The sequence below is a fragment of the Anneissia japonica genome, unplaced genomic scaffold (genome assembly GCF_011630105.1).
Source record: "Anneissia japonica isolate Jap-2015-1 unplaced genomic scaffold, ASM1163010v1 scaffold7731_len1735946_cov199, whole genome shotgun sequence".
Taxonomy (NCBI): domain Eukaryota; kingdom Metazoa; phylum Echinodermata; class Crinoidea; order Comatulida; family Comatulidae; genus Anneissia; species Anneissia japonica.
This window is the reverse complement of record NW_022758997.1, coordinates 516298-529034: the sequence shown is the minus strand read 5'-3', so window position 1 is coordinate 529034 and position 12737 is coordinate 516298. Positions and strand designations below refer to the sequence as shown.

Below are 12737 nucleotides of genomic sequence, written 5' to 3'. Positions count from 1 at the left end.
TCAGCAGTTCAACCCACACGCTGTCAAATTTTTTTTTTTTTTTTGAGCTTACTAACGGAGTGTGGAGTCATATATTTTTTTTTGTTCTATTGAAAGGTAATTTATATTGGACTAGTTCCTTTACATATGAGAACTACATTGAGATGAGTCGCTTAGATGGGAGCTACAGGACTGTACTTTGGAAGACTCCAGATACGTCACCCTCCTCTATCGCTGTCAATCCAAATCTTGGGTAAGACAGGCAAACAAGAATTTAAATGTATACCTTAGTATCGATAGCAATGAGGATGAAGATGGTGGTGAAAGTGAGGTGATGAAGGTGATAATGGTTGTAATAATTAATATGAGGAGGGTGTTGGCTATGATATTGATTATCATGGGTGTGTATTATGGTAGTGTTATTATGGTACTAGAAATGAAATGGGCTATAGCCCAACAGTTGAAGTGGCCATCACTAAACCCCTGGCCAATAACAAAAACTCTACATAAAATGAACATTTTAAAGTATATATAAAAGTATAAAGAAGTAAACAAAAAAACAGTACACAGTAAACCTTATAATATAATATAGATAAGGATGATTATGATGATAATCTGACGACTTGACTGTACTTATTAAATGGATAGTTAATTATTCATATCATTTTCTATTTGTTCAGTCGGGTATATTTTCTCTTTATTTTGGAATTCATATCCATAGAAATACATTAAAAAAATACAAGACTAAGCAAGCAGTCTACATGAAGAAAAAGAAAGAAAAAAAAAAAAAGCAACATCAGTTTGTGAACTACAGTATAAGATCTCTCTATATTCTGGACAAACAGGAATCTTTAAGAAAATATTCATTGATGTAACTCAATAGGGGTTTTTCACTTCATAAAAAACCTTTGTGAAAAACTATAAATGGACTTCCTCATAAATTCTTGAAAAGACAGAAGACAATTATTCACAAAAAGTGCGCTTGCACTGCAATACCAAGGTTGTCGTAATAGTTTTTTCAAACAGTATTGTAACAAACTCTCAATTTATTCATTGAGGAGATTTTATAAAGTTGATCAAAGCATAGAACAATAAAAATTCATGCAATAGGAACAAAGTAATATGCATTTGACTTTGTCACTGCACTTTGCAAATCTTTTATTTACTAAATTACCTTGTATGCACTTGTCTTTTCACAGGATATATATATATATATATATATATATATATATATGTAATTAAAACGGAACAGTAGAGAAAATCCGATCAGAATGACAAAATAAACTAAGTATCCACTGGAAGGAATCCCAATATCTGCAGACGGATCCGTTTCGGCCTTCCAGGCCTCATCAGTGCAGCTGGGGTATAGACCCAAACAAAATGTTTGACCAGTTTAGGTAGGGCCCAAAGCAGTCCCACGACCACTAATGATTACAGAGCCAAACCAAGGCAATAAGTATACACAGCCCAGGTGTGAATGCAAATAGTGGAATACAAGCTATGTGGCTTGGTTCCAGTAGATACAGCGAATATTTTGTCATTCTTTACGCGTCCTACTAAATTCTTACGAGACAGCACTAGTCCGCGAATTTGGAGAGATCTAAAGATGCAATCTCTACCGTGCATGAGTGGCGGCCTGCTGGATCTCAAAAGAGATTCTTTAATGAAATATAAATAAATCACATCTAGATGTGTATAAGAGACAGATACTGTACATATACATACATATATAAAATACACAAAGTTAATACCTGTATAATATGAATACACAGTTGCACAAATGTACCAATGTATAAATGTTAAATAATATAATTTTTTTCTATTTGATATTAAATATCTAGTTAAATATACTATTTTGTATTTTTACACAGATACCTATATTATGCAGATAATGGCCAAATAAGGCAAATAGTACGTGCAAGCCTGAACGCAAAAGATCGCGTTGTTTTGGTGAATACTACAATCAGTTATGTAACAGATATCGCCGTTGACTATGTCACAAATGATGTTTACTGGAGTGACAGCCGCGTTGATACCATACAGCGGATGAAGTGGGACGGAACAGAAAGAACTTTTGTTCAAGAATTCATAACTGCTCCATCTGGAATTGCAATTTATAAAGACTATGTAAGATAATATATAAACTGCCTTTTGATAAACAGTAATTTGTAAAACATCATTGCTAATAATCACAATAAATGCAAAACAGTTTAGATTAGATGAAACTATACTACCAATAATTGAAGTTCAAAATACAGTTTGCTCTCTAATAGACAGATTCGGCGATGGGCTTCACATGACCTAACTTGGGTGTTGGATATAAACATTCGACTGGCACAGCGGTGTTTAACATGGATATTGCTATGGCGGTCGTCTCGTCCCTTGTTATTGCTGTAAAGATCATCATATTTCCCAGTAAACTATACCAAATTGATTGGAAATTAAACTTACGAATTTTGCCTTAATGTTTTTCTAATGGCGTAAATAATATTTGCTGCAAACATTAAGATTTTTTCAACAGGCCCCTGCACTACGGCATGGTTAGGTATGCATGATGGTCTTCGACCCGCAAACTACACTGCGATGTTAGGGCCAGCTAAGGTTTATGAAGGATCACTTAAATTTCAAAGCATATAATCCAAGGAGAATGCTAGGATAAGTTTAAATAAACACTGTTTTGAACAATTGTATTGCCTTTCCTAACCATTGTCTTCTCATGTTAACAGTGGGTGGTTGTTTTTGCAACCATAACATTATCTTTTCCTATGCTATCGCACTGTAATGTTTTTCATGTATACCCAAGTTAGGTCACGTGAACGCTTGTAAACAATCATTGCCGAATCCCTCTATTGGTGAACTTTCTGTTATCCCTTTTGCACTGCCAGGGTGAGAATAAGCTCGCGTTAATTCCGGAATGATACTGGATGCATTTCTATTTACATCGAACGAAAGGTCTGCATTGATCCCAAGTTGATCCCATTCTACACCGGCAATGAACGCAGGTCAAGTACTGCCCTCAATTTTTTTTTGCTATAGTGATCATCACTTTGTTCAAGTTCCTTTTCGTGACGAAGCTGCAATTATTGTAATTATTGAAGCAATTTATCTGCAGATTTTTTTTAAATTACGTGAATTAAATCAGCAGTTTTGTTATCAAGTCTATGAGGGAGCGCAGAATGTTTAATTTTAAAAGTGTGTTGGCCTAGCCTGTTGCTAGCAAAATAGGCCTACCTGACCATGAATTCAGTACGCACCTCGTAAGGCATAACTCCGGAATTAAATTTGGTGTTGTTTACACTGGTGACTCTTGGATGTACCTGTGTTGTTCAACACTGAATGTCAAACCCAGGATGGTTGGTAACCCAGGTGGTATTTTTTGCTGTTTACACTAACCACAACTCGGGAGTTTCTAGCCCGAGTATTGTAAAATCCCGGGTTGTGTCCGGAGTTTTGCTTGCAGTGTAAAAGTGGTATTCATCCTTCTAAGCTAAAAATCTTAAATATTTAAACACGAGTCCCAAAAGTGCCCCAAATTTTTAAGTCCCAAACTGGTCTTGAATTGGAGGGTGAACTTTGTAACTAAAGAAAATGGTATACACTAATGAGTATGATATAATGCTGTATGAGACTGGTAAAATGTGTGCAAGTCATCATGATTTAATATTTTCAAACTATTCATTAGTTGAATTACAAGATATCACTTTTTAAGGGTTTTATCTTATAAAAATATTGTATGCATTTCAAATAAATATGATACTAATTGTTTAGGATAAACACAACCAGGCATTAAATAGAACACTTTAATACACATTTTTATCGCTGCTGTTTTGATGTGGTGTATCTGTGAATTCCTGTTTTTTTAAATATTTAACAGCTCAGTTTTGTTTCAGATTTATTTCTGTAAGATGCTGTTTTATGTATAAATTATTTGAATAAAGATAACGTAGTATAAGCCTATAATTTAAAGACAGACATGTTTTGAGACAGCCAGTGACAATAACAATTCAGTACAGTACTTTTGTATATATAGCAATTAAATTCAGCTGAGATACAAATTAACAACATATTTTTGACTACCAGGGTAGTTGGCATATACATGACATATTCATGAAGTAACTAATTTTTGCTTGTATATAATGAAAAATATTGTGTTTAAGTAACAATTAACCATTATATTATTTTGTTTTCAGTTGTATTGGACCGACTTCGCTCACAAGAGACTCTATAGAGCATCAAAAGATCCAAGCAATTCGCCGGTGGTGTTAGCTGACAAACTTGCTGCAGCAAATAAAGTTGCAGTGTATGGCGATATGTTACAGCAGGCAGACAGTGGTAATGGAAATTTGAAGAATCATTGACAGAAATAATACAAGAGGAAAATACAAATAAGTGATGATGTCTATATTGATTGAAATTGTTCTTCAAAATGCACAGCCCACAAAAAATAGAATTGTTTCAGACAAGATATAATTTTTAACCCCAAAAATGCTGATCCTAGAATATGTATAACTTAGTCAGGCATTTAAGGAAGACATCTTGTTTTTCTAGGAAATTTGTGTAGCGTGCAAAATGGTGGATGTGAGCAGCTCTGCTTTCGACTGCAAAATACAAATAGAAACAGCCGGCAATGTGGTTGCGCCCATGGACAACTTCAGGATGATGGCACCTCATGTGCAAGTAGGTAGCTTAAAAAAATCTTTCAAGATACATACATACAATAAAATAAAATACAATGCAAGCATACATACATAGAGTTTGTATCCTGCCATTCCATATAGATCATGGCACACATATTTATTTTTAGATGTACCAACAGCCTTATATTATGTATTGCTGCTTCGGGTAGGTTAATACTAGACATATTAACAGGGTGCATTAACAGAGAAGAGATCTCTTATACACATCTAGATGTGTTTTATATATATATGCATTACATATCCCATGAAGGTGTTTAGTTACTTTAAGCTCACAAATATTTATCTTGTAGCACCATCAACCTACTTGGTATTTGCTAAAGACAATGAAATTCGTAGCCTTCATCTGGATAAGACGGACACTTCGGCTCCAATTCCAGCAATCAGAAACTTAAACCAAGCTGTCGCTCTCGACTTTGACTACCAGGATAGTAGAATTTACTTCACAGAAGCCAGAGGGAAGACCGTCAAGTGGGTGAATTCTGACGGCTCAGGAGACCCTGTGACAATTCTATCACGTAGTAATGGTAAAAAGGCTCAGGTTATAAGTAAATTAGGAAATGGGCTCATAAAATAATAGACCAAAGGCAACAGTAACTCAAATGTTGAGCATGGTGAATCAACGAACATCACCATCATTATAATTATCAACATCATCACTGGCCCTACCATTATCATCATTATTATTAACAATATTGCCATTACTATCATTGACATAATCAACCACCAGTTGTGGTTCCCAAATCACAGTGTTTTCTCCGTGACTTGATGCTATAACATTTACTGTAGTATATAGCACATATAATTAGCTTTATTTTAACACACAACTTGTTTTAATTAAAGTTGTTCTACAAGTCTGTGAAGGCAAGAACCAAAAAATTAACAAATTAAAATTAACAAGTTGGAAAGCAAGTAAAAAAAAATCTACCATAAGGCTACCATTATCTTAACAACTGAATAACCTAAAGAAAACATAAAAATACATAAATACAACAGTTATACTTATTATCTTTGTTAACATTTTAACACATTTTTTCATGATCAGGCCTACGCTCTCCAGAAGGCCTTGCGTTTGATTGGCTGCACAAACGAATCTACTGGGCTGATCGAGCGGCTGGTACAATCTCTGCATGCGACATTGATGGAGGGAACACAGCATTAATCATTCGAGCAGACAAACCAAGAGCAATTGTTCTTGATCCATGTGCTGGGTAAGTTTTGAATACAGTTGGTGATAATGAAGTTGATGATGATATGTTGGTTCAAGTAATGATGATGATGTCAGTGATGATGATGATGGTAATGGTGATGAAAGTGGTGTTGGTGATAATGATGTTGATTTGAATATTGATGATGTTTGTGATAGTGTCGATGCTGTTTGTGATTTTTATGGTAATGACGATGAATGTGGTGGTGGAAGTGATGATGGATATTCTAGTGATGATGGTGTTGGTGATAGTGGTTGTAGTATTAATGATGTTGGTGATGAAAGTTGTGTTGGTGATGATGATGTTGGTTTGAATTTTGACGGTGTTTGTGATACTGTTGATGCTGGTTGTGATTTTGATGTTGACAGTTGATATGATGTTGACGATGAATATGGTGGTAATAGTGATGATGAATGTTCTAGTGATGATGGTGTTGGTGATAGGATGACGGTGTTGGTAATAATGGTGATGGAGTTGGTAATAGTGGTGGCAGTAGTGATGATGTTGGTTCTAGTAATAATGGAGTTGGTGATGCTGGTAATGGTAGCTGTGATGTTGATTAATGTGAAGGTGGTGGTGTGTGATGATGAGGTTTCTTTTGCTGCTAGTAATGATGGTGTTTATAATTCTTAATGACGTTACTGTCATTATATAAATATAATGATTGTTGAAAAAGTATATCAAACTATAGTTATATATGACAAATATCAATTTTATTTATTAGACGAATGTACTGGTCCGATTGGGGAACACAACCTAAAATAGAAAGAGCATCAATAGTAGGGCATTATAGGGAGACAGTTATCGATACTGACATCACCTGGCCAAATGGGCTCACCATTGACTATGAGGAATTGAAGCTCTACTGGGCTGATGCTTACCAGTAAGTTTATATGAAACATTAAAATATTGTTCTAAACAGGTAAAAGCCAAAAAGTACATTTATGTAATCATAATATTGTAATATGAAACAAACTCTGATAAAAGGCATTATTTCATAGTATTTTATTTTATTTTTATTTTTTAAATTTTATTTTCAGCAATCGTCCAAATTGCAATTAACATAAAAATATAATCCAAACTATTAAATCACAAGATATAAAAAGATTATTATTATTATTCCTATAATTATAATTAATATTGATATAATTACTATAAATATGTAAATTATTTAAAATTATTTAAAATTACAATTAAAATGTTGTTTAAATAACTCTTAAAATATTTACAAATTACACTTAAAACACACAACACTAATGAGAAATATAATTAGTAATGTGACATTTAAACATATTTAAAGAATTAGAAAATATATTTTATTTTCAGCAATCGTCCAAATTGCAATTAACATAAAAATATAATCCAAGCTATTAAATCACAAGATATAAAAAGATTATTATTATTATTCCTATAATTATAATTAATATTGATATAATTACTATAAATATGTAAATTATTTAAAATTATTTAAAATTACAATTAAAATGTTGTTTAAATAACTCTTAAAATATTTACAAATTACACTTAAAACACACAACACTAATGAGAAATATAATTAGTAATGTGACATTTAAACATATTTAAAGAATTAGAAAATATATCAACTTCAGGACATTTTGTAACAAAAGCATTATACAACCTAAAAACCATTTTACAGACATTAACACGACAAAACTGAACAGAATATAAATCATGTTGACGAAGACGACCGAGGACTTTAAGTATAAAATACGAGATAAGGTTACAATCAAACAAATTCACACATTTGAACAGGAAAAAAAGATCAAGGTACATACGTTTAGATGATGGACATGTAACATTTAACTTTTTATTGACCAAGTCAATGATGGCATCATCAAAAAAACTTATTTTATTGTTATTGTTATTAGTATCATAGTAAACACTGAAGTTTAATTGCACATAGTAATGGTAGTTGAGTGAATAATTTAATTTGGATATTGATTAATTTCTGGTATTGTAACTACTATTTAGCACTGACCATTTTAGTTATGAATTTATAGCTTGATGGGGTCCTGGGTTCAAATCCTATGACACACTAATTTTTTTTTTTTTTTTTTTGTAGCATAACAACTCCACTCCCTAAGGTTGATAAAGTTCATAGACTATCATTCCATCCTGTAATTGATGGGAGTACTTACTTCACTGTTGGGTAATGCTGGCTCTAGAAATTAGCCAATAGGAGGTTTGACTTGTCCAACAGAAGTGCTATCAATGGCCTCCGATCAGGAAAACAATGGCATAAGCCCCGGAATGTATCAAGGAGGGAGAAGATTGTTTGGTTTAGGGGGGTAAAAATTGTTATGTAAACTAAAATACATTTGGTTAAATCGGCAACTTTATATGTAAACCCCAGCTGGTACCATTTAACAATTTGGATGTGAAAAAAGAAATATTTGTAAAAAACTGGCATTGTCTGCATTAATTTGTTACAGCGATCGTATTGAACGAGCCAACCTTGATGGGACGCAACGTGAGGTTGTTGTTATGCGTGCAGTGCAACCGTTTGCCCTCACTCTGTATGGAAACTATATCTACTGGACTGATTGGACACTAAAAGCAGTTCTGAGAGCGGAGAAACATACCGGAGCCAATGAGGTCACTCTTGCACAGAATTTTGATAAACGACCAATGGATATACATGTGTTTACAACCGACAGACAAGTCTGTAAGTAGACATACATCTTTATTGTATTAAATAAAAGGATTTGATTTTTGAAATTTAATAACTTTTTTCAACTTTTATGGAATGCCTCTCTTTGCAGCTTCATTTCTTTTGACTAATAACCATTTTTTAGAAATGGTGTAATCTCAATTTTATAATTTTGGAATTTTTTTTGTATTTTGTAAAACTGAATATATTTATGCTGTACAACTCAGGTGCTGTTCAAATATGTAGATTATTATTATGTTATCATCATAATTGTTATTATTGTTTTTTAATCTTGTTCAAGAAACATGAGATACTCTTCATTATGTAAGAAATTATAATCCAGTTATCTTCCCATACAGTACTTCCTGAGTAAACAAATAGGCAGGTCTTTCTTTCGAAACTAAAGTCCTTCATAATGGACCCACACAGATGTAATTGCAAAACGTTCGGTATTTTTCCAAAACTCTTCATTATATATTCAACAGATATTATTTACTCCCTTTCATTTCATATGATGTCAGACGTCAGTTTTGTATTGTTTGCAAGTTGCAGTTTGTCATTAGTAGATTTTCCGAGAGGGGACCAGGGCATGTACCATCTCAACTTCTATCCCCTCCCTCTCCATTCCAACTCCCACATTTTGATCAATATATAAACATAATACTCAGTGCCCCAGCTTTATTTTTTTTCTTTTTGAATGATCTCTGCTCATTGATTATCTAACAGTGTACTGTCAGTCATATACTAAATCATCACTACTATATTTTGAGAATAGATGAGGTCAAATATTTGTGTGAATACTAGTAGTAATTAAAATTCCAAATTAACATTGGTTCCATGACTGTGGCATTATTAATATGCTATTCAAACTATGGCCTGCGAATATACATAATCAACATCATGCAAACAAATTACATCTTGTGGCCAAGGTCCAGATCCAGAACTGATCCAAAGAGGAAGATTCATGAAACCAAGTGGATGAAGGCTTGGTCGCTGAAGTAGCAGGGTCACCATATATGTGCACAGCGAAAAATAGGAAAGGGAAAGGGGTTGTCCTGGTATAAATGTTTGGAAAAGTTAAAAAGCATGAACATGACAATTTTCATTGTAATAATGAAATAGCTATAATAAATCGAAAATAAACAGCTTTGTGACGAAATCAGTAATCCAATGTACTCACATACTTGATATATTCTCCTTACTTAGCTCATATTTAAGTTTTACCAGTTATTTTAAATTCTTGATAATTGTTAGGTGACCCGACAAAATATAGATAGCGACCTTTACTTTGATCAGAAACCAGAGTTTGAACACCAGGGCTGTATAATGATCTCAGGCTTTAAACTTTAAACCTAAGAAACTCATTGTCATGTTGTGTGCGTGAGGCTCTAAAACTTGTTTGTTTGTGAATAACAGATTGTGTTTGCCAGTTATTGGTCTTGTGGATTTTACATCCTGTTTTATATTTGTCTACAATGGCTGTCCTTGCATATTCATTGATCTCTTTGTTGTTCATACTGTCTCATGGTCTCATGTAAAGACAAAAGCATAATGAGCAATTCAATCTATCACTTAACAGTGGCGTAGCTGGGGGGGGTCAAGGGGGGCACGTGCGCCGGGTTTGAGGGGGTGCTGAAATGGGAGAACGAGAGTAAAAAAATATGCACTTTTAAAAAAAACATGATGAAATTGATGTATTTCGCCAGGCATGAATATTTTCCAGTTAATAATAAGAATCTGAATGTAGGTGTTTTTATTGTTTTTTTATTCTATTCTGCAACGACTACATGACTAAAGCTCATCCTGCCAAATCTCAGAGCCACGATGGGAAAAGTGAGACTATCTGCTTTGGCACTACTTAGTATTGAGCGTGATGAAGCAGACAACGTTGCTACCATAGATCACCTTATTAACTTATTTGCTGATACAAAAGCACGCAAAATTCTGTTGCAAGATTAAACAATGTTAAAAATTCAGCAACTTACAAGACTCTACTATAAGTTAGTAGAGTCCCCCTCCCCTCCAGGCCACTTTCAGAAGGTTTTAAGCGATGCTCGATCATGCCCACTTTGCTCTCGTCAAGGAAATCTTCCCCCTCGTCAGGGCATCGCCCTTCCCCCTCGTTATGGCATCGCGCCCCTTCCCCCTACCCGAACCTCGGAACCTCCTTGGGCAAATACTGGCGCCATCCCAGCATACAAGAGCTACAATAATAATAGTTATTCGGGTTTAAATTATGTTATTTAGACAGTGCATGATATGGACGTACAATACGAATATGCTTAAAGTATATACAACCAATATCAATTAATTTCAAAATATTATAATTATAATTGGGTGGGGGAAGGGGGGCGCAATTTTCTACTTTTTTTCCCCGGGCGCCATAACCTCTAGCTACGCCACTGTCACTTAATGCTCATTTCACATGCTGTGCCTTCTCATTGTCATTAATTTAACAGGTTTTCAAGTGTTAATAAGAAAACTGGAAGCCAACACAGTTATGTAAATTTTAAAAATATTAATTTAAGATTAATTTATGATAAACTGATAAGTAATTGTAATTAATTTAAGGCCAAGGAGAAAAAATTATTTATTTTTCCTGTCGCTGCCTGCTACAATTTATACTGCTGTCTCAAGTTTTTTGAAATGTTTGTCTTATTCCTAGAATTGCATCATTTTTTGTTACAGTGCCAAGTAACAAATATTCGCATCCTGTTTCTTTCCTTTACCTCTTTTAAATAATAGAAGTATGTACCAAATAAGTATATTTAGAAGTTCTATTTAAATAAAATCCACTTAAAATAATTTTTTAAATGCCAAATTTGCATATAATAATAAGAGTCAGAACTTTCTTTGGGTTCACTACCCAGTGCTTGGAACGGCAAGCATTTAAAAGTTTAATAAAAGGTTCTGTTTAATGCTACTCAAATCTCATTGTCATTGCTGCTTCTGTTGTTATATCAACTGATGACACAACTAGGTTTTTCAGTTACCGTGGTTGCATTAATATATTTTTGCGTAGAAATCTGAGTCCTTGCCAAGGTGCTATTTCGTATTGTGACATATTTTAACTTTTGTTATAATTCCCTGGTTATAGGTATCGCGTCAACTTAAAGTACTGCGATTTTATTGCAGATTACACTAATCTCATTGTATACTTTCTGTAGTTAAATCAGGAAAGAAAAGAAAAAACATCATTTCAAATTCAATTCAATTTCTTTATTCAACAAATTTCATAAGTAAACATACATATTACATTTCATTTTTTTTTCATAATATATTGAAAATAAAATCAAAGATTTAATTAATACTAATTAATTAATGTAATTTATATGTTTATTTTTTGTCTTCATTTTTTCTGTTTTTGGACAGATGAAACCATTTGGTAATAGGAACTTGTTCTGCCTTCCTCTGACCTTCCTCTGTATGTTTTGTACTCTTGATGTTGGAAGAAATAAATACAATATTATTAATAATGCTCATTTTAAAAGATCAGTCACTAGGGACCAAATAACAACCATTCTATTGAGAAAAAAACTAGAAATATTGGTGTTACTTGGAATTATAAACAAGAATCCAAATCAATATTTATTACATAGAACATTCTAGAATTGCATTTATTTGACCAAACAAACAAGTGTAAACCACATTGGTAATTATAGGAACACATGACACCATGTAGAATCCAAGAGTAATATTTGGAAGCTTCTGGTTAATTATGGTGTAAGGTGACCAATAAGAAAACTTAATATAGAATGCTCTGGAGTTCTAGGGCTAATGTATATAAGGTGAGAGCTTGGTCTTTCGAGAAGCTCTTTTTTGAAACACATGTTTATGTGAAGGTTGTGTTATTTTGAGACCGGATTCTTGTTGGAGTTTATACAGAATACTAGAAATTGCAAATTGCAGGTGAAGTGCTGCGAAGTACAACTGCATATAAATGTTCTTCGAACAAAATTATTTATGCGAGTCAAGTGAAAATAATGAATAATAAAACTATAACAAATAATATGAGACACGACCCATTGTCTATATTAGAACACTTCTCATTGGGTAACAAAGTCGTAAGTTTTCATTTTTGTCAAAAAGTGTCTATAGTGTGGTGAATTATGGTTTAGGTTTTTTTAAATAAAGTTTCAAAAATTTCTATGTATGTGGAAAATGTAGTTGATTACCAAAGGTTAC

The 12737-nt window shown here is 33.3% G+C and overlaps 1 protein-coding gene across 1 annotated transcript in view; it reads left to right on the top strand.

The window, feature by feature from the left end:
• Positions 1 to 12737, top strand: part of LOC117125478 (low-density lipoprotein receptor-related protein 2-like) — a 136419-nt gene that overhangs the window by 59754 nt on the left and 63928 nt on the right. The window contains exons 42-49 of the mRNA XM_033271972.1: positions 97 to 232; positions 1851 to 2106; positions 4170 to 4311; positions 4528 to 4656; positions 4967 to 5200; positions 5719 to 5884; positions 6606 to 6764; positions 8335 to 8567. Of these exons, the coding sequence (XP_033127863.1) occupies positions 97 to 232; positions 1851 to 2106; positions 4170 to 4311; positions 4528 to 4656; positions 4967 to 5200; positions 5719 to 5884; positions 6606 to 6764; positions 8335 to 8567 (1455 nt within the window). The remainder of the gene's footprint in view (positions 1 to 96; positions 233 to 1850; positions 2107 to 4169; positions 4312 to 4527; positions 4657 to 4966; positions 5201 to 5718; positions 5885 to 6605; positions 6765 to 8334; positions 8568 to 12737) is intronic.